The following is a 23,038-nucleotide window of genomic DNA, read 5'->3' as shown; positions in this document are numbered from 1 at the left end:
GCAGCACGGTTCTAGATTAATTAGTCAAGGTGTGTGACTTACTTTGAAAAGGGATTTGTGATCAGTTATTGTGAGCTCGATAAACGAGGGCACATTATAGAGCAGTTTAAGCTAAATGTTGACCAGATTCAGAATATCTCTGACATATTTCTGACAAAGTCTCCATTTAGCTACAAGCGGAACAATCTTGCCCAGCTACCTTCTTGCCCAGTGAATTAAACTGTGTAGATTAATGTTGAAAGACATCACACCAATAAATAAACACAAACTTTTAAGGAAGGAATACACATTCTAAAGCCCACTTCAGTTAAAAATAAGGAGTTAAAGATTTGTGTCTAGTTAATCATTAGTTCCTGTAACATGAGGAGGATCTGTCGGATTGTCATGAAGCAACTCTTCATCTAAAACATTTGTTTCTGGCTCGCACAGTTTCACAAAGTGTTTTTGCAGACATTGATGTAGTCAACCAGTCACGATGTACATGTAGACTTGGGAAGTGGTGGAGGTGCTGTAGCCCTGGCGCTTGAAAGGCTGCATCTTGGGTACATTTCATTGATATCATTAACCTCACTTCACATCAAATGATGTATGCTTTATTAATACAAAAATATCTCAATATCTTAACCAGCCTTAAACATTTGACCAAAATCACTCGCTAAATTAGAGTTTTCCAGTTTCCGGTAGTTTTATCTGGTCATGCTGGTGAGTTCCATTTTATTTGCTCAGTGGAGTTAAATGGACTTATGTATTTGTGGTGCTACAAGTATTTAAACATTACTTAGTTAGTCTCTAGATCCACATACCTCGATGTTTGCTGTTTGCTGCAAGTAAATCTGTTTTATTCTGGAATTATTTGACCTTGTCTTTATTATTATTTCCATTTCTTCTTTTTGACATTTCTCTTGAGTTTGTTTCTGATGGTGATGCAAATAAATTAGTGTTGCCAACAGAGTCAAGGTCAACCTTAACCACAGGTATTTGTGCCTTTTCTGGTTACTCTTTTACCCCCTGAAAGAAAATGAATTATGTTTTAGGATACTATGGTAGAGGCAGGGTGCTGTGAGGTGTGTCCATTCTTATTGGCTGAGCCAGTGCAAGCACATTGCAGTACCTTGCTCCACAGGGGTGGGTGTGCAGAGCATATTAGAGGGTAAGAAATGTGTGAAATAAAAGAAAGTTCCTCCCTGAATACAAAGCTTCTTGGTAATATCCTCTTGATGCACAGTTCTAACCTACTTAGCTTGTTAAACTATTGACCTATTAATGAAGAGTTACAATACTGCCATGTAAGCACAACTGATTTTAAAGGCAAGCTGTTCTCCCTTTATTCAAACTGTATTTACACTTTTATGACTTCCATGACATTTAAAGCTAGACACTGATCATTCCAGTGACCATACTATACTGTAAATCGTATTTAAATGGAGGAAACGAAAAAAGGAATAAAATAGGTTGTAATACCAAAAGCAATAGCTTCTGCAGTTTCACACTCTGGTTTATTATTATTATTCGTATGAACAGGATTATTTGGGAGTCGAGAGGTTCATATTCTAAATATACCACGTTTGAAATCATGCTCTATTAATTTCTTAGTAAATTGATGTAAATGATTTGTCTCTTTGCAGTTCTTTGAGTGATGAATACAAGGTCATAAAGCCAAACACTCACACAAATGGCCTGATGTTTTTGAATTAGCCTCCAGTAAATTCTAACCTCAACGGTGTTTTTCGTTCAAAGTAAACATTCACAAAATGTTTAAGCTTTTCATTTCACAGCAGAACCGTGAATAGAATGCAAAGCATGCCTTCAGTGTTTGCTTCTAGTTAACTGATCAATAACTGTGACTGTCTTTTCCTCAGTTGCTGAGAAACAAGGAGATATTGCATATGCGCTGCCTCCCAGCAATTATTACATACAGCATTTAAGCTCACTTTGCACTTGGACCATATGTATTTCCGAAACATCTATTCTATCTTCTCAAATATTAGCTTTGCATTCATGTTGTTGAACCAAAGCCATTGTTTCCACAAACTCTTCATGAATAACACAAAGATTTCAGGCACGCTAAACTGTGCTCCAAGACTAGTATTGGTATCGATAAGGAACCGTTAATAACCCTCAGCAGCACACTGGTGATTAATGACCTTACTCACCACGATCAAGTGAACCATCAAATAGTTTAAACTTGAAACCAAGAAAACATCAAGTACATAAATCTCCTTCCTCTCACTCCAAATCTCCATCGAAACGTGTTTCACAACGAGAAAAAGTGCCGTATTCAATTTGTATTTCATCACTTAGGTTTACCTGCTTTTTTCACCAACTGTATTTCTCCTCAGTGATTACAGTAAGCTTAAAGAAAAATGCACTTTGCTCAATGACAAAGGTGCCTGATGAGAGTCAGCATATTTGTGGGGAGCTGGAACAAGAGCATTAATCAAGTGCAGGGGCAGACCAATAACGGACTCGGTAATCATGCCGGAGCAACGCTCCAACTGTGGGCGGCGCCGCCCGGCCATTCATCATCTGGCCAAACCAAGAGGTAGGGAGGGAGATTAATAACAAGTGCATTAGTCAGTGTTTAGATGCAACTGATGTGCATCTGGGTCAAGCACAAGAGATGATCTGGATCAGCTAATGATTTGGAAAAGAAACATGATCAGATATACATTTGTTGTTTATTTCGAATATAACTAATTTCCATTTTATGGGAATATAATTTGTTGCTTTTTAATAGACCATTGGGGTTGAGGCTATAGTTAATTAAACAATGAGAGTTAAACTTTGCTTAATACTTTAAAAACTGTGTGCTATGATGTAAAATGCTGCGCACCATTATAAGAAACTTTCCAATATTCCTATTTTTTATATTTTCTTCAGTTTCCACCAACCCCCGCCCCCAATCCCCCCCCTTCTGGAATGTGTTGCAACAGTGGTCTCGGAATTGATTGTTTTTTCATCTTCGACTCGCTATTCCCTCTATCCAGAAGAAGAGCCTGCACCTCACAGCTGAGGAAACCATTATTTTTGTCTGCCTCACCTTCCCCAACGTGTGTTTTCCTCTGGATTAAGGAGTCATTCGTCAATGCTTTGAGAACCTGCCAGAAATAACTGATGCAGAGAATGCCATGTGTTCCCTGGCTAATTCATAAAGAATTGAATTGTCAAATAAGGAGAAGAAGAATAAGACATGGGAGACCGAGATAGATAATTTACTTTTTAAGATTGTGGTACAATACGATAACAATGTTCAGTGTAATATTCCTTTGTGACGACGTTAAGCAAGAGCGCAACCCAGAGGCAGTAACTAAATCATCGCGAGGTGGTTTGCGATTTACAAAAACAATCAAAGTAAACTAAATTGTTTTTAACATTAATATCAGTCTCAATTGCAACCATGTGTGTGAAGGGAGCACTAACTGTGTGTGTGAGGGAAAGTGGACCATAAAACCCTTGAAGAGTGCCCCCCCCCCCCCCCGGTGCGGACATGTCATTTCCCATTACCACTAATCAGAAACATGGTTGCCGGGTAATGGGGCGAATCTACACATTTAAGATGAGTCTTGCAACTTCAGGCACATAAACCTGCAGATATACCTCCCTAAATAATTGTATTGATAGGTCTAAATTTTGAAAATGTCGACTCAATCAATTGTCTTTTTAGCTCATATATGCACCATCTAATTTATAGCATGTGCCAATTGTGTTAGGTACACTCTACATCTACAACTGAACAGTACGTATATGTAAACCGTAACTCAGCAGTTGAACAATGACGACATCTTTCAATACTCAGGGTGACTGTTGCTTCCTGTGTGTGTGTGGAGAGTGCATCCCACAGTTTGGCTGTTTATTGATCCTCCCGCTTAATGCAGAGTGCCCTGCAAAGACACTTATGGGATTTCGGGTCCAGTGGATTGGCATCCGTTTGAGAAAGGGCAAGTTTCTGTATGATAAACAGATACTACTGAGATTACCCTCACAAATAAAAAACAGTTTGCTGCATGGCTATATAGTATACTGACCATCAACCCAAATACGTCCAATCAGCAAGAATGTTCCGATTATCGTTGACTCATCGCTTCGCAACACTGTCCGCATGAATTATTTAAACAAGGAATATATTGTGGTGCTTGTAACTTGAAGCTTGTCCCATTGAAACACGCTTTATAAAATAAATGTACAATTCAGCTGCGGTTCACTTGTGTTCAGCTCCTACGTCTTCAATTTAGACGTATGGTTTCTGAAGCTTTGGTTATTATTCTGAGACACGGGCCGCTGGGCGTGACAGCTTACCAGCCACCGTTGCCTCGCAAACACAAAAAAATTGCATACGCGCAAACAACAGTACCGGTAGTCGTTTTTCTCTATGCATTACACAGCCACATAATGGTGACCCTCTCACCCACCGGGAGAAAGTCCAACTGTGCAGCAGCCAGCCAGAGATTTGTCAGTAGTCCCACAACTGCTTGGCACGTCTAGCCGTGGACAATTCCTGAGTAGGAGAGTCCACCATCAATCAAGAAGTTTGGTGCCGAACACAGAGGTGAGCCCAACTGCATTTGGTTGGTTCCTCTCAGACTCCACACACCAAACCTGGAAACGTAGCCAAAAAGTAATTCCTAGTTCTAAAGACGAGATTAATTTGCTCCGGTCCGTGTGCTAGGGGCGGCTGTGGCTCATGGGTAGAGTGGCGTTGCCCAGTAGTTATTGCAGTGGTCTCTACCTTTTGGCTTGGCTCAGGAACAGTTTTCCAGCGTGTTTGGTTATCATTCGGTTTCAGTGCACGAGGGAAATGTCTTTCCCGTGTTTGCATGAAGTCAAGCACATTAAATGTGGGCATCCGATTATGACAAGAGTGCACCCTGTCCCCTCCGCTGTTTTTGAGATTCATTAAGGTCCAGCTGAGGTCTATCCAGTTCGGTGAACATAGGGCTGCATTTCCTCTGTCTTTGGATGATGTTGGCTTTCAGCTTCATTGCTCGGTCTCTGATCTCTGATAGAGTGTCGCTGAATGTGACAATATGACATATCAATAGCTCAAAGTCATTAGCCATGAGCCTGAACTACCCAGAAGGAGAGAGCAGCAGTCTTTAATAGCAAATAAGAGCCGTATAATCCCAATGTTGTGAAAAGAGAGCGGAGACATGAGGCAAAGATCTTGATTTTCCAATCAGTTTATGTCCCGACCACACACCTGAACATTGGTTAGTGGTCAAAAGAATTATACGCAGAGAAATTAGAGTACATGGTGATTCTCCAGGTGGACAAAGTTGCAGATCAAAAGCGTTTAGAAAGTGCTGTAATCCAAAATAATATATTTTATGCTATTCCATTTTGTGATTTTGAACCGAGTAAAAGGATGTCTAATTATTGCGAATAATTTCATTCTGGCCTATGTTTAATATAAATATTGATTACCACAAAAGATAGATAGTTAATGTTGGAGTCCTAGTGGGAAAAGATATATCTTAAAGCTACCGTATGGAAAAACAAACGCATGGGAATTTTGCTGAAGTTTTGGGGTATTTTCATTTGGAGAGTTTCAGTTCACATATCCTGTATCTATCCTAGTAATGCTAAGCTAAACATGACTGAATGCATATAATGTAATCCATAAATGGGAGATATACCCCTTAGCGGCTGAGACTGGTTGGCCACAAGGCTAAATTGCCACCCGGTTTAATAAAAGCTGTTTATTTTGCCTCAAGACAGGCATGCTCGGCTACAGTAGAGCTGCTCGTGTGGCTAGCAGTACTGCAGACTGTGAAATAAATTGTTTCTTTAAAAGGTTGCATTTGTGCATCGATCTTGAGTACTAGGAGTTACTGGGTGACATCAATACCATTAATGCAGAATGGCTCCACCATAACCACACCATCAGTTTCTATTAGGAACCATAAAACATTTAGTCTGCTATGAACAAAAATATAGCAGACTAAATGTCTGCTCTATTTAGCAGACGTGTATCATAACATATTTCACTATATTGAATCATATTATCCAGTCTGTTGTTTAAACAAGGGGTCTAACATCTTACATGATTGAAATATTTTAATGTCATATATTGTTGATACAACTCAAAAATCAACTCAAAAGGGAAAAAACTATTTTTTTCCCTTTTGAGTTGATTTCATTAAAATCTACATCAAATGAATCAGATATACCATACCAGCATTTAACAACGAGAATGACTACTACTACATTAATTAAATGCAAGACTATCCACATTTTGGCCTGTTGGATTGATTTTCCTGACTAATTTGGGAGACTTTTTTTTTTTATATTCGCAGTGTGACATTGAGTGATTTTCCATCAGCACAGCACTGTCAGGAAAGGTTTGATTTTTGCCGACAGTACCTGTGTGCTGTCTGTGAGCCCTAATATGTCTCCACTCAAACAAGGAAGGTGTGCCAATTATGAGCTACACAATAGAATCCCTTGCTGAAAACATTGTGACCTGTTAAAGAGCTTTTCTAAATGCTGATCACACATGGAACACCATAATAAAAAAAAGAAAGAATTTTGTAAATGGAAAGTGTCTGCCCACATATACCCACAATACATCCCTGCTTAAATTGATATGATTTGAATTTTGAAGGTTTTTTGTCAATGCTGTGCACAGAGCGCTCCTTCCTTTTCTGCTGCATTGTAATGCTTTGCCTTTCATCTTTGCCTTAAGCCAGTATCAAGGTTATTATATCCCTATATCCACCAAAAACATATTTTACAGTGAATACAAACGCATCTGCTTTGCCTTCTTTGCTCATTGAACAAAACAATGCGACATGCATGACTTGGTGGTTTGCATCCACTTTGAAGAAAGGATTAATTGTAATAATTTTAATAAAACTAACCACAACATAAATTGTCATATTGCCGTCCACATAAGCACCCGTGTACATAATAGAAAGAGACGCACAAAAAGCAGTGACGGTGGCAGTGCTCCAGAAATCCTCCCCGCTCGGTAGGGCATCTGTCTTCACATCATCCAGGATCGTGTTGCTGTTTGTAGAGGCGAGTCACCATCACAGCACTCTGTAGTCCCCGTGGTCCCAATGCAGACGGTGCTTTTGTTTCTTTGCAAAGAAAAGCACAGTGGTTGCTTACCCCTCCGTTCAGTCTGACAGCAGGCATGCAGAGCTCAGTGTATGGGCACGGCTGAGCATGCCGGAGTCAGCACAGCAGCTGAGCCGCACAGCCGTGGTCAGTTTGACATCTCTCAGAAGAAAGTATAACGATTCAGCATTTGGAAATGGCAGATTCCTCCTTTGTTCCTAATGATTTATTTTAAACAGAAGTGGCAATGTCAGTGGCTGAGTGACCCACACACAGACATGCTGTACACAAGTCAATGAATCTCTTGACTAAACTACAAACTAATTTTAAGTATTTGCTTCACTTTCTTCGGGCACGGTTGGCAATGAAGGTCCGTTCAACGCGTTAGTCGAGACTATAATATCTACAATACTGCCCAGTCTTTGTTCCCAGAAGATGAAGCCTACTGATATTTCTAATATCCCTGACTTTCGCTACAGCTCTACCTCGAGGTCCACATTTTGGTTTTTAGGGTGTCATGTCTCACCAACAATTGGATGGATTGCCAATAAAATTGGCATACCCAGGCTTGTCCTTTCCAGGATAAATTGTGATCACTTTGTTGTTCCCCTGATTTTTCATCCAGCGCTAACAGCAGGTCATACTTTTCATTTGTCAAATACGTTATGACTAAATCCCTGCAAAATGAACGATATGCCCATCAGCATCAGCCTTGCCTCACGTTAAGGGATAATAGTAAACGTTAGCGCACTAACGCGCTCATCATCTAAGGTGGTGCACGTGATAAACATTAGCTGCTGAACAATGACATGTTGCATTGTTATAATGTAAGTTAGCATGCTGATGTTAGCACGCTGATGGTAGCATTTAGTTCAAGGCGCTGCGGTGCCCAAACACAGTCTCACAAAGCTGCTGGAGAGCCTGGAGATGCTTCGTCTTATAAATCCATTACTAATTTCTATATTGATGAACAATAAGTGTCATTTGAATAATGTGTTGTTAGACTTATTGAGATTTAATAACAATGCAGGCTTGTCGCGGCCTGTATTGAATTCCACTCATTAAAAATGTCATTATGATGCTCTGCTTTATGTTAAAAAAAAAAGTAAACATTACATTCATTTATTAAATAAAAAATAAATGAGGAATAAATTAACTTGACCTCATATTGCCTCTGTTTAGGTTTGAAAGTGTTGGCATGCATTTGTCTGTGATTATTATTTATTCTGTGCTCTGCTGCTGTCTCCTTCAACATTGCCAGCGGGGGCGGGGCGAGGACGCCTTGGCCTCGGATGAGTCCTGAGAGTTAGTCGATGCAGAGTGATGATTGCAGAGGCTCTACATCAACACACCGTGACAAACAAGTCCAATTAATACCAACGCACCGATTAGTCCCAGACATGAACCCTCATGAACCGGCACAAACCCCCTGCGTGCACATTCACTCCAGTGAAACTTTTACCCCGGCTGTTCTTCTAAATGCTGTCCGGCTGTTCCAGCACAACACACACCCTAAGGTGCATCAGTTTTGAACTACTGTTGGATTGGGTTTAGTACGGCTTGCCTTTGTCCTGACAGCCACAAAAGGAAGCTCTGGCTTCAGAGGAAACCTGTCACTTTGATAAAGAATGATTTGATGTCTTCAATAACAGCTCTGTTATTCTTCGTCCTTGTACATTTTTCAAAATAAACCGAGTTGCAAACATGACAAGCAGTCCTGAATTGCAGCTGGATGGGCATAAACACAAACAAATGTTGTCATATGTAGCTTCTAAATTGCACTAGAGACAGTGAGGCTATGGGAGACTGCTTTTCACATGAAGAGGGATGTTCAGCTGCTCAAGCATTCTTCTCACTTGTCATCACTTCTACCGGCGCACCTATTGACACTGTGGACAAATTAACGGGTATGTTCTTTGTTTTCCTCTATTCCAGAGAGGAGGCCATGATGTCTACTTACTTTGAGACAGTGGAGGACCTTCTGGCATCTTTTGGGCCGGTCCGAGACTGCTCCAAAGATAATGGCGGTTGCAAGAAGAACTTTAAGTGTGTGACCGACAGACAGCTCGAATCATCCGGCTGCATGGTAAGTGCAAGCAGAGGTCATGTACGGGTTTTGTTTTCAGCTTAGCTGTCAATAGTAAGTGAATAGTATAATTTATGAGTTCAACCAGGACTAATTACATTAACTGTATCCATGCAAACGTTTATGTGACACTTCCACCAGCCTGCTGTCAGCTGAACTGGTGATGAGATGTAGTTAACCAGCCAGCAGAGCTCCGAGGCACAGCGAACTATAGACACACTAGTAATGCAGGGTTCAAGCCTTTAGTCTGGCGAGCAACACGGGAGCGACAGATATGCTGTCTAGGCATGCTGGCACTCAAGGGTGCCATGTCTCATGTAATGAATAACTACCCACCTAAAATTTTCCAAAAGTAATGGGCACATTAGAAAATTGAGAATTCAAAATAAGGAGACTCCTAACAATAGCCAATTGCCTGAATATTTAATGAAAGAAACAACAAAGAAAGGCTGGTAACGTAGCATGATTACACTCTGACATAATGATCAGTGCTCCTGCTGCTCAGTAGTTAGTGCAGGACTTTGCAGCTAAAAGACTGATTAAGTATTGGATGTAGTCTAAAAGTCATTAATTTACATAATCACCTTGTTTTTTTCTTTCCCAAGATAACGCCATTCATTAAATTTGCATGCAATCTGCTACATCCTAAAATGGCTTTTTTTAATATTCGCAAGCAATCTATAATATTTAATGTGCCACAAATAGTATGCTTAGCTGTGATCGTAGACTCTTTAGTGCATGTATGGACACTATGGGGCCGGTGGTTGGAAGCAGTTATGACTCACACGGTGCGGTGTGTGGCCCCGTATTCATTGTAGACAGACTCTGACAGCGTGTTACTGTCTGCTTTAGTCTTGTTACAGTTATTTATTAACCTTTTGGAATGTAGAATTCATGGAAAAGACAGATATTGCCCTTTGCTAAACAACGGTGTTTGAATTCTCTGTGAAGACAATATTGGGGCTCATATTCACAATATAATATGGATACATAGGAACTATCCCAGTGAAAACATAATACTATTATATTTAGAATGCTTCTTTGGATACAACTATTATGTATATTTCATACCTTTTACCAAGCTTTTTTCCTGGCATATTTACAAGTACAGGGAGACTGGAAACTTTTGCTGCGAGGCTTTGGACAGCATGGGGCGGGGCCCAGGTTGGAAAGTAATTAAATTGATGAGCCATCTGAATTGCTGGAGGACGGTTGCTGGCTAATTAAGAGCTTGCAAAGGGCGATACATCGACTGGTCTTTTCGTTATTTGTGTCGACCAAAGACAAACACTGATAAGGCCATTGTCCTGTTTTCAGCTCTCTTTTTTTCATTTTCTTATCTTTTAACTGAAATAACTAAAAGGCCTCTAAACCTTCTATTTTCATATTCATGGGCACCGTGCTGGCCTGACTCACAAATGTTGTTTAGCATTCCTGACACCGTGGTCCAGAGCTGATCGACTTTGGAACTAAACACTTTTGTAGCGCTTGGAACATTTTCACTATTTTCGATACAGATGAAGTTTTTCTTCACATGCCCTTTGCAGCTCATCCTCTTCGATTTACCTCCCACTGTGTTACCATGCCAACGAGTCCATATTAATAAACCTGACTCACACTCCCCATCTTTCATCAAAACCAGGACAAGTTGCACCCGTGACATATTTAGTAGCTTGTAGCTGTTATTTATGACTAAGATATGTATTTGTCTACATATAGTGGTAATTGCCTCTTGCCCAAAACCTGTTGACAGTATGTTTATCATTCTGTTGCTGATAATATGACAGCATATTATAATAACCCTTGGTCTCTGCACTTGTTTGGTGTTCCTCTCGTGTTTCAACCGAGCACCTCAACATGGATAATTTATTAAAAATATGCATGAACAGCGATAGTTCACTGTGTCACTCCAACGACTGTCATGCATCTCATGCCTTGTGTGCTGTTTTGTGACTTTGTGAAGGTTGACAAGCTTTCGTCTATTTTCCAAGTAAATAATTACTTAGTCTATATTAGTGGCATTATTTACTCACCGATTTCTTGAATGCAACATTTTTACGTTGTAATATTTGAATTAATTAGAATATCCACGGACATACTTTGTGTGCTATCGTACTACAATGTTGTTTCTAATATATGTATGTTGGCATTTATTCAAACTAAAGATATATCCCTTAGGCGTCTGTTGTATTACTGTAAATATGAATATAATTGCCTTTATACATGATTTGCATGCATCTGAAATAGCTGATATCTGTAAAATAATTATAACAACATCTGTAGCATTGGTCCAACCATGTTTTATATATTTTCATGGTAGTAGCATTTGCATCCCAAACAGGGGCCGGAGATTAACATTAAACAGGAAGTCTCTTTATTAAACCCAGAGGTGGAAAGTAGCAGAGAGTGTGTATAAAATATGAATGAGTGTATGCTAATAAGCCATGGATTGTTTATCAGACTCCATCCCCCATCAAGCCCCTGGACATACTGTGGCATATTTAATTAAAGGTCTTCACACACATGTGTAAGTGAACTCACATGGACAACACACCATTTCCTTTTGCTCACAGCTGACCATTAGCTCAGGCCGAACCATGTCAAAGAAACAACAGGAATTCAAATGAAGTAAAGAGAATACTTATCCACCTAATTTAGTTTCAACTCACACTTTTCAGAAAGTATAATTGTTAGTTGAAGTATTACTCAGAGCAGTCTCACACCTGCATGTGCCGCTGATTAATACGCAGACAAAAAGACTGACAAAGCCTTCTAGTCTTCAAAGATTAACTCCGAGGATCACAGACACAGTGGTATTATTTCATTCTCTGACTCTTCCGTCGGTGTTATTTTAAACGCCGCTGTCAGAGTGGGTACTAACACAGAGCGGCGACATGCCACACCGAGAGCTTTAAAATCCATTATCAGAGTCAGTCCCTCAAGGCTGTCTGCCTCTCTTAAGACAGTTGAAATGCATTTGCAATGAATTAGATTTTAGTTTGAGCCGCTGCTGAAGCTACGGAGACATTGCTTATTCTATTTTTTCTTTGCCTTTATTTCCTTTCTCGCTGCTGCTAAGAAGGAGAAGAAGACAGGTGGTTTATTCTTGTGCTCGCTAACCTCCGTTTATAAGAACAGCTTGTTGTAAGTGCAGGTTAGCGATTTTAGAAAGGTAATGTTTCTGTATGTGCGCCTTCTTTTTTTCATCACTTGGCCCATCACACACCAGTTGGTCGTGTTATACGTTACAGTAGCAATATGCTGGGTAAAGCTGTTTGTTGTTGTTTACTGTTTCCATCACTGCTGTTTCCACACTCAAGCTTATGCATTTTTCCCCCTATGTGAAATGGATAGTGGTCTATATACGGAGTGTATTCTGATTGTGACTTAATTGATTTAAAAGGAGAATAATATATTATATTTAGTGACATATATGTCGACGTAGTAAAAAGAATACAATAAAGTATACAGTAGTATAAAAAGACAGACAAACACAACTCGAACATGCATACACAACTGCCTTGTGTATGTATTTTGTTTCCTCTGTATATTTAGTATTTTAGTATTGTTATTGTGTTTTGTGTTTTATTTTGTATCTTTTATCAATGCTCTAATGTGCACCCGCTGCTGTGATCCTGAAATGTCCCCACTGTGGGACTAATAAAGGATTATCTAATCTAAGTATTAAAAGTAGATTATTATGTTGCAAAATCTTTATTATATGAATGACAATTGTTCTGTTATTGTAAGGAACATTTAAAAAAACATTAAAAACCAAAGATCTATGACTTATTATAATTGCATAATGTTACACAATTTAGAGGTAAAAAGTCTTATTGTTGGCTAGATGCATGATAATGCCGTTTGTACCAGAGAGATCGACCATACCGGTCTCCGTATCGACTCCAATGCCAGACATTATTGGAATGATGTCTGGCATTGGAGAACCATAACTTTCCATTTTTTTGTGAATCTACCTTCGTTGCTAAAGCAGACACACACTTGACAATACGTTTCCATGGTCATAACACGAGAGGAAATATCTCCTCCATGAATCTTTCTTGCTCAAAAAATATGCTTGAAACTGGAGTTCAGATTGAATTTGACTGTGGCAACAAACCCAGCGGCAACGAAGTGTCGGCCGCTTCATTGGGCAGATGTGGGCTGTGTGAACAGCAACAATCTAGCATTTAGCCAGTGGTGTGGCGTGAATGGTCGAATTCTCGTTGAACCCGTGGTCAATGTTCCGTGTCACCCGCTGTGTTTGTGTGAGAGGGGTATTGCTGATGCACTCTGTGAACTCCCCTCTGGCTGCTCGGGCGAGTTCACAACTCTGTAAGCGTGGCTTCTCCTGGTTGCCTGGTAGCTTGCCATTTTTAAAGTTTGAGTTTGACAACTGCAATCTATTGTGCTTTACGTAAATGGTAGACTGTTTTTCTTGATGGCACATTATTGTATCCGGCTACAATATCTGTCTTCTTAATGGACACACTCAGAGGCTGAGCAGATGGTAGAATATTAGTGCCGTATCTTTCATCAGTTGATGTCTCATTTGGGAGATCTCTGGTACAGTTGTTTGGATGCGGGGATGGCAAAGATCTCATTTTTTTACTTTTGGCCTATTCAAAACTCTGGTGGTTGAGAAGAGTTCAGAGAGAACAGAGCGATCTCAGTGTACGGTGCTTATCTTGTTTCCCAGTATGCACTCGTTTATCAACATGTGTTGCACACTGTAAATGTCAGGAATGAAATGATGAGTTGTCAGTGTGGAGCCAGATTTCTGCTTGGTTGCTTCTGGTTTGCATAGAGAGTCAGCAGGGAGGAAAAATGGCAACTCCACCCAAACAAAAGTTTTGTGCAGAGCCTCATCCCCAAAGCCCCCCCCCCGTATCCCCCCACAGCCCCGTGTGTCTAACAACTGATGACTCCCCCGTGCGTCAGCTCAGTTTACCTCATTACCGTTGAATTTCTACACTTTATGGTTTAAATCAAATTATAATAAATCTATCATCTTTTTACTCTGCCACCGTTGGTTAAACGCCGGATCAAGTGTGTCAGTTAGTGCACCGCAGAGATGCACATAACACTGCGACAAGGGTGGGAGTTAAGATCTGTGTAGGATACCGTTTAGTACGAGGCCTTGAGAGGGAGGTAGAACTAAAACGCATAATATATAATATTCCGTGGATTAATTTGATCCAATCTATTGTCACTGATTATTCAAGACAGCATGATTTACAAAACAGTGTGAGCAACTTCAGTGAACTGAAGCTATAGTTTAAGGGTACACTCACTCATGGGGGGGGGGGGGCAATATTTAATATTTGTTTTGACATGGTCATTTCTTCAATCTGAATCAATTTCATTCAATTCAACCTGACTGCAAACCCAAGCAAATATAAAATTGATTAAGTTAGAGTATTAAATCTCACAGGCTTTATTCCCAAGTAACAAGTTATATAGATTAGTATCTCCATTTCCTCTCCCTTTTAATAAGTCAAGAGACGAAGGTCAACTGTTTTTTTAACATGCAAAGCAGATCAAATATGTTTTTCTTTGTGGCATGATTGAGATATCAAGAGAAACAAAAAAGTGTTATTGCTCGACTGTTGCAGTAAATTGTTTTATGTTGTCACTATTTTTGCAATAACCTTAAGTAAAATGTGCATTTGTATATCTGTCTCTCTTCATAAAGACCATATATTCACATGTATTGATTTAATGTCCTGAAATCATCATTTTAAGACAGATCTTTTTTTTAATATGTTAGCTTTTTTATACTTTGACAACACTACTGCTGCTACAATTGTTTATATTCTTTACGTTTACTTTCCTGACATAAGCAAACATAAGTCATCATTAACAACCCATGTGTCCACTGTCTTTGTCTTCAGAGGACGCTCGTAACAGCAGCTCTTAACTGCCTTTGGCAATCAAGCTGAGCGGAGAGCGCCCGAGTCTGGTGGAGTCGCAGAACAAAGCTATCCTTCACTCTCATAGTGGGTTGCATAATCATCGGTTCTGCTGCCACGACCGAAGGAAGGTGCTGGAGCAATGGAGACAGCATGGCCTTTAAATACAGTCAGTCCCCGCAGTGCGTAGACAATAATCCCCATCAGTTGATTCGCACAACATTGCAGATTTTCACTACAGACGTGTGAAGACGAGCACTCAAGGTTAAAAGGAGAGGGAAGCATGAGTGACAGAGACCAAAGTAATATGGATTGACGTATTTCTATCCAGATATACTGTATGTTTGCAAATGTAAACCATTCGCACATAAAAATTAAAAAATCTGGATCTAAATAAAAGCAGACGCGCCTATTTTAAATAGCTATTCTTTTTGTTTTGCCTTTGGGCAAAACCATTTCAAGTAGATGGGAAATAACTGTTTTCTCACTGAAGATTAAGTATGAAATCTGAATTTAAGGAACAACGGAACGAACAGCTGGGTTGAGACTTCTCAGTTCTCACTGAGGGACTGCATTTGCACCCTCACACGTTTTTTGATCTTGCAGCAATAAAACTGTTGTGCCTAATTTAACCCATTTGAGCAGAGTTGGAGCTGCAGGGCATGCATCTCTGCCACCTCTAAACCAGATTAGGCTGTCAAATATGCTTTTAGAGTATTTGATCCGCCCCCCACCCCCACCTGTCAGTTTGATTTAGAGCTGTGCTGTTTCTCCGACTTTTTTCTTGTTCCGTGTGTTTTTTCACGGGAAAGTCAGCGCGCATCTTCCTTGTATTGTTTCTTTATCGCTGAAAATATTTCTTCTTGTCTTTAGACTTTACAGCATTTCCCTAGCCATGTTATGGTGTTAATTCCAAATGCTGCAGAGGGGCCATTCAGTGTGTACGTCCTTGATCAATGATTTTTTTACACTTTCTCTTCTCTCTGAAATCTGTAATGGGCACTAAGTACAGACATCTGTGCATCCCCTCTTTGACAAGATCATTAGGAGACAGCGTTCTCAATAGGTATTGCTCAGTTCCTGATTAAGCTGAGGGCACTAATGGGTAATTAGGAAAATGAATAGCAATCATTCAGAACGCGTGTACTTCAATTTGTTAGGGTGATCTATCTGCAGTATATAATGTGTATAGAATATGTATGGGTAGTTTTAAAATTCCTTGGACACTTTTTTCATTATTCTTTAATGTCTTGAAACCTGCTTTGTCCTTTTTAACCCCATCTAGAGGAATGAAAAGCCATCGCTCTGGTACTGATTTGTGTCATACGATGTTTGTCCCCAGGAGAAAACCCTCTGCGTTTTATGTAAAGCAGATATACAGATGTAAAAGAGAGAAAATGTAAACATCCAATCCATCAGATTCAATCTAATAGTTATTTAATTGAATTTGCAAATGTGTAATCACAAAAACACACACAAACGCATGGCAACACTAGGGTCTAATGCATCCTTTTGTCACTTATTTTAAGCATTTCATTAATTCAACATGAAGTCATTACTCAATTGCCAGAATCTAATGTTTTTTTTAGGGCTGTGAAATGATTAAAATTTTTAATCAGATTAATCACAGGTGTCTGTGGATTAATCATGATTAATCACATATATACATTCAGGGTTTTTCCTGGGTCAAAATGGGTCTTCGGTGCTCCAAAAAAATTTTTTCCGCGCTATGCGCGCACCGTCTGTTCGTTGAGTGAGTGATCAGCAGCTGGCCGCTCGGTCCATTCGCGCACCTCACAGTTGCGTATTGATCAGACAAGAAGACACGCTTAAAGAACCGAGAGTTTTTTTCAGCGTGAGAAGTACGATGTGTGGCGGGAGTGCGTGAGTTAAGACCGAAATGCGTGAGTCTCACGCTCAATGCGTGACACTTGAGAGCCCTGCATTGCTCACCAGTGCGCGCCAGCTGCGCGAGCCGAGAAGAGTTGTTGACAGGGGGGGGGGTGCAAGTGACTTTTTTTCGTCCGGATGTGCGCGCACACGCCGGCATCCGAGCTCTGCGGCGCGCGAGACGGAGATCGGAGTCGTGTTAACGTGACACGTAGAGACAGAATGACATGCTGCTGGAGAGACGACCAACAACAGACGGATTGGAAGCTCATTCTGCGCATGCGTTAAAAAAACAAAAACTAGTTAAACCTGTAATTGAATTAACTGAGTTAACGCGTTATTTTTCACAGCACTATTTTTAAAATGTGTTTTCAATCAACTACAGGAACAACGTCTAAGTCAATTAAGTTGTTCCTGTGTTGTCCAAAAGGCTGCAGCAGATCTCTCGGCCTCTCCTCATTGTGTTGCCATCACAGAATCACCACAGAAGACCTGACTGAAAGAATTTACCGAGTCCCCCCCTCCCCTCCCCATCCCAACCCTCGAGTCTTTGGAGAGTGATCTGACCAGAGATAACAAGTAGCTGGTGGCCAGTGCTAATGGCTAACCTGAAGTCCTTTTCAGTCAACCGTAGAGCGATGCGCGACATTCCAGGTAGCTGGTCCCACAGCGCTGCCTCCGTGTGAGGAATGTCTCCGATCTCGTTCTGCCGAGGAAGTCAGCGTTACAGTCATGAGATACAGTAAATGGATCTGAGACTGGAGAGCGTTCCCATTGGATGTTGAACATATTGGACTTTGTCCAGAGCACATGTGCGATCAATGCACAATGTTTGCTGCTCATCCAGCTTTTTTAAGTGCTTTGCAGAAGAAATTAAAAAATGTGATTTCTTAGTTTGTTATGGGAAATTCCTCCAGCCCAGAGAGAGCCGATGTAACCTTATATCCAGATTGACCCCTTGTTCCCTTTTTATTCCTAATATGATAACAACATCTTGCAATTAGTAAAAGGCTGAAATTTATCTCATGACTAGAATAAACAAAAGCCCTTTGATTACTGTTGTTTGTCATTACTGGTGGTTCAATCATGGTGGTGATCATCAAATATTCTTTGGGTAAAGCCATCACTTGTCAGTAGATATCTATTCTGTAATTGCGTTGGCAATTGTTAGTGCATACAATATTTGGGAATCAACCTTGAGGTGAAAGTTAGTCAATGAATTAAACCCTGTCATGAGTGTGAGGGTCTTCCAACTATGGAACACATGATCCTCAGCTCATCGAACTGTTCCCTCTCTCGAGTTTGTTCCCTTTCTGCATTCAAATCGTACGCTTGATGTTTTTTGGCAAAAGCCTTGATTACTGTCGAGCAGCAGCTGCTCGGAGAGCATTCAAGGTTTTGGAGATTTCACATTTAGCAGTGGTGTTCTTTCCCTTTTGTATTCGCTGTATCTGATGCCACAAAACTATGGACAAAGCATGCACTACAGGTTTCAGTCACCCATAACTACTTTTAGCACCAAATTTCTTCCTACAGTTTATCTGGCAGACAGACTTTGTCGCAGTTTTTACAACATTACAATGGATTTTTTTCCACTTAATTCCTGTAGCGTTAAAAGTGTTGAAAGGAACTGGAACTCAGGGTTATTATAACTGACATTCATGCAAGAATACTTATTTTTCTTATCCTCGCCTCAGTAAAATGTTCATGCTGTTCCAGACATCTCTCACATTGGTAATCTCGGGCTCAACCCTCTGTTTTTCTCGGTTGGCATCGTCTAATTTCTGACTTGATTTCCTTCCTAATTTTCCTGTCCTGCATTACATAACGATTATGAAAAAACACCTAATGAGGCCTTTAATCGCTTTCCTGACCCATGGTTTATTACAAAGGAAAATGGTGTTTACTGCTGCTCTCAGGGGCTCGCAGAGCAAGATGTATTGACAGTCAAAAGATCCCTTTCTCGGGTTTATTTGGAACAAGGGCATTTGAACCCTGTCGAGCCTCCATATTTGTTATGTCTTTTGGCACAGCCTGGTGTGACTGGAGGTCCAACTGCAGAGCATTTATTTCAGTGGTGTCTGTGACATGTGACATGGGCTAATAAAACTATTAACCACTGACCATAAATCACACGGAATAATGCCGGGGGATACGCATGCGGACATTGACTGCAGATATTGACAATTTGCTTATATAATGCCAGCAGCAGATTAAATGTGGCAAAAGCCACCTCCGGGTAAGAGTCTCTGTAAGCCAGGATCCCATTAACAGCCAGATGTAGGACTTCCTGTCACTGAAACGTCGACATTAAGTGGCACTGCAGCTGAATTCTCGTGAAGTTGCGACGTCACGTGCTAATGGTGCAATCACACATCACACGGAAATAGCTCTTGTCAGGCATCAAGTAGTTTGTTGAGCACGGACCAATCAGCGACCTGTGTGGGGCGACTGGCAGCTACGAGTCAGATTAGTTTAAGAGGTCATTGGACCACTAAAAGAATAACAAAATGCAACGTACTTGTTATGCAGTCCGAAAATTAAGCAATGTCCCACTTTTTTTTTGTAAATACAGTCTGTGTCAGCAGGCCTCAAACACCTCCACTCAATCCCACACAAGGCACGAACAGAACATGAGGAGTCGCCGATGAGTCAGTGAATGTGGTGAAGCGCGCAGTGTAAACTGTGAAATATAATCGTCTCTTCTGTCTTCATTTGAACCCAACAGAAGCGTTCCATCAACACGTACAAAGGAGGAATTGCAGCAGAACTTGCAGTTCTGAGAAAAGTGATGTGTTCGTTGTTAAAAATTAAACTATTTTTGTGGCTGATGTTTGAGAGTGCAAATTAAATGTTGGGAAATCAAATATTCAAATATTAAAGGAATATAAACTGTTAATAGTCGTAGCCATCAAACAAAGGAATAATAAGTGTGTGCTGTTTTCCTGATTCAGTAGGATGTGATATACAGCAGGGCACACATGTTATGGCTAACTTGCCTCTATTTAGAGATCCTCTGACAGTAAAGCAATACCTATAATATTGTCCTGTCAAATTACCAATAAAATACCATCACACTACTAAATGAGTTTGATGAAGCGTTGAGCCAAACTCGTTGCACTTGTCAGTGTCAATAAAATATCTTTGTTCATATCTTTACAGGTTGCTGTGCTGTCTCTGAAAAAAACTGACTTAGTTATATATCTTTGTATCATGCAAGCACCGTCATAAGGTACATACAATGAAACAATTCAAAACAACACAGCAATAGACTATTTAAAACTTGAAAAGTTTTCATTTTGTAAGTCATATGTTAATTGCTTGTATGGATGAATAATCCCTATAAATATAAATTATCATCATATGATATGATAAATGGCATTGTGTCTGCCTCTAACACATAAGCTGAGCCAGCAGGAAAGTGATTTTTCTCCAATTTGGAAAGGATGATTTCCCACACACTAAATTCCTTTTCAAATAGAGAGAGCTGTAAGAGTCTGTGATGCCTGTTTGCAGTTTTATGATATCTTTATTCACATTTTATTTAAATGGTTTATTTAATAAGGGACAGTGCACATTGATAAAAACATTGCAGTAATGCAGCCATGCCAAGAGGCTATTTTTCATCTGTAGTCCCAATGTTGCTGATGTTAAGAACAAACCTAAAAACATAAGATTGCAAATACAATCTACAGATAAAGCAAATAAAATAGGGGAGAACAATGTTAAAATGGACAGAATAAAAACATAATGTCAGAGATACAACATAAAAGCTTACAGACTAAATGTGACATACAACTGCAAACAGACAACAGACAGACAACAACTGACAGACAGACAAAATGAAAGTCCAACCTGGACAGATGGAGTGACAGAGCTGGGTAGTAATGTACCATTTCTTTGTTTCTGCTTTAAAAGAGTTGAATGATTGTAGCTCTCTGATAGATCCTGGAATGTAGTTCCAGTGAACTGCGTGGTGACAAATTGTTTGAGAGGAGGAGAGGTCAATCCATGAAGATTTCTGTTTCCTATCAAATACACTATTATTCATTCTTCTACCTTTGAATTCCTAAATGTCCCGCTGTCCGATTCTCCCCTCTGGTGTTTCCAATGATCTGACCGTCTTTGCCTCCTCGGTGCCGCCTCATCCTGATTAACATGCACACGCTGACCCCTGCGCCTCGCTCTCTTTCTAATTTATGCCGTCCTCCTCACCCCGTCTCTAAATCTCCCTCCCACCACCTCTCCTCCTTTCTCTCCATTTTCTTGCAGTGTCCTGAGGGGCTGAGGCCAATGAAGGATGGCTCAGGTTGCTATGACTACTCTCGGGGCATTGACTGCACGGATGGCTTCAATGGAGGCTGTGAACAGCTGTGTCTCCAGCAGGTCGTGCCCCTCAAAGATGACCCCGGTTCCAGCAACGTACTCATGCTTTGTGGGTGAGAATAACTAACAGTAAATACATTTAAAGGTGTCTGTAGGGTGGATATAAAGCTTGCTCATGAAATTGACTTTGTGAGTAATATTTCCATGATATTAAGAAATTCTTCCTCTGGCAAATACCCACATGAAGGAAATGCAATATGGGTGTAATCATCAAATGATGATATGTCACTGTGCGATGAAAGACATTAGCCAAAGATTATATATGAGGAAGTATTGTTTGAATATAATTCCGTGTCCTATTGATGTTTTTACAATATCAATATTCATTTTGCGTTACTCCTTAGCTGGTCAACTCTTTTTTATGAATCCTTTTGTGTTTACATGTTTCCAGTTTAAATGAGTTTAAATGGCACAGAGAAGATATTCAAAAGGTGCATCTGTGATTAAACCGGATTCTTGTACCACGCCGACTCTACCACTCACATGTTCCAGCATATCCAGAGACATTCACTGTGGAATCGTCCTCATCTTCCATGTCCCACTGAGCTAGCCTGACACTTGGAATAGTCTCCAGGGAGTTACCCATTTGAAAAAGGTTATACGGTGGGCCATGAGGGCCAGGAAGCTCGGCATTCCAACAGTTGCCAGTTTTTTTAGTTTTTTTTTACTAATGCATTGCACGAAATCATGTTCCACGCCATTATACCAACAAACCATTTATATGGCCGACACTGAGCTGAATGGATCACTGGGTTCAGGCTGTTTGTGCCTCGCCTGTCACTGGAACACACAGCGCAAAGCTTCTTAGCTTATTTCTCTCTCTCATCGCATCTGTCATCTTTGTGGAGATTGTTCTACTAATAACACTGTAGTGTACGAAAAATCCAGTGGCATGGGTCAAGCCGTGATTGATTCTAAAACCGTTCCGTGAAATGAAGAGACGGCGTTTATCAGTCAGTCTTCTTCCGTGGTAGAGCAACACTTTGGTTGAAAAAGAAAGAGAAGTGGCTTCATGCAACGGGAAGACGCTGTTGCGCTCCGTCTGCTGCGCTCTCCGGACAGTGTTGACAGAAACAGCCGAGTCCTCTTTATCACTTGTGGAGCTGAGACGTGATCAGCTGCAGCAGCCCAAGCTTCAGTACCTGTCATCGGCAGCATATACTCCACCTTGTCAGCAAGGGAGGAGTGTGCAGATAAATAAATGCAGGAGATATGATAATCTGTGACTGATCGCTCAGTCGGCTGAATTCTGCCTCATAGATTTGCGTATCCAGCAGAGTGAGTGCTTGTTACCACATCTTCAGAATGATAATGGAAAGTTCACTGCTTCCATAATTTAAAAGACATGCTGGCCAAAGATATGACTATGAGCCATATTGTTTAAAAAATAGAAGCAGTAATAACCTTGCTTTTGCACAGCCTGGACATATATGGTATATCACGTTAATAATGTCTATATATAGCCTGGTGGGTGCTGTCCTTGGATCGATCGGTGGTAAGTGCTGCAGAAGAGGGCTAAGATGCTGGCTTAGTAGCGTCCTGGTCCTGGTAGTTTGAAAAATGGAAACATCTATTGTTCATACAGTGTCTGCCGCTCTTTCATTACATCTTCTAACATTCTTGCCAGCAGCTGTCCATTTGTATCCTTTTACATCAAGTGTATAGCGTTTCACATGTATTACATATTTCACACTGCAGTGACATT

At 40.4% G+C, this 23,038-nt stretch overlaps 1 protein-coding gene across 1 annotated transcript in view; it reads left to right on the top strand.

The window, feature by feature from the left end:
* The window catches only part of LOC130205009 (astrotactin-2-like), a 249,438-nt gene that overhangs the window by 148,621 nt on the left and 77,779 nt on the right, over positions 1-23,038 (top strand). Inside the window, exons 11-12 of the mRNA XM_056432100.1 lie at positions 8,995-9,145; positions 21,220-21,386. Of these exons, the coding sequence (XP_056288075.1) occupies positions 8,995-9,145; positions 21,220-21,386 (318 nt within the window). The remainder of the gene's footprint in view (positions 1-8,994; positions 9,146-21,219; positions 21,387-23,038) is intronic.

This window comes from Pseudoliparis swirei, chromosome 15, assembly GCF_029220125.1.
Source record: "Pseudoliparis swirei isolate HS2019 ecotype Mariana Trench chromosome 15, NWPU_hadal_v1, whole genome shotgun sequence".
In the NCBI taxonomy this organism is placed as follows: Eukaryota; Metazoa; Chordata; class Actinopteri; order Perciformes; family Liparidae; genus Pseudoliparis; species Pseudoliparis swirei.
The sequence above is the reverse complement of the archived record's forward strand: the minus strand, read 5'-3'. Positions and strand labels throughout refer to the sequence as shown.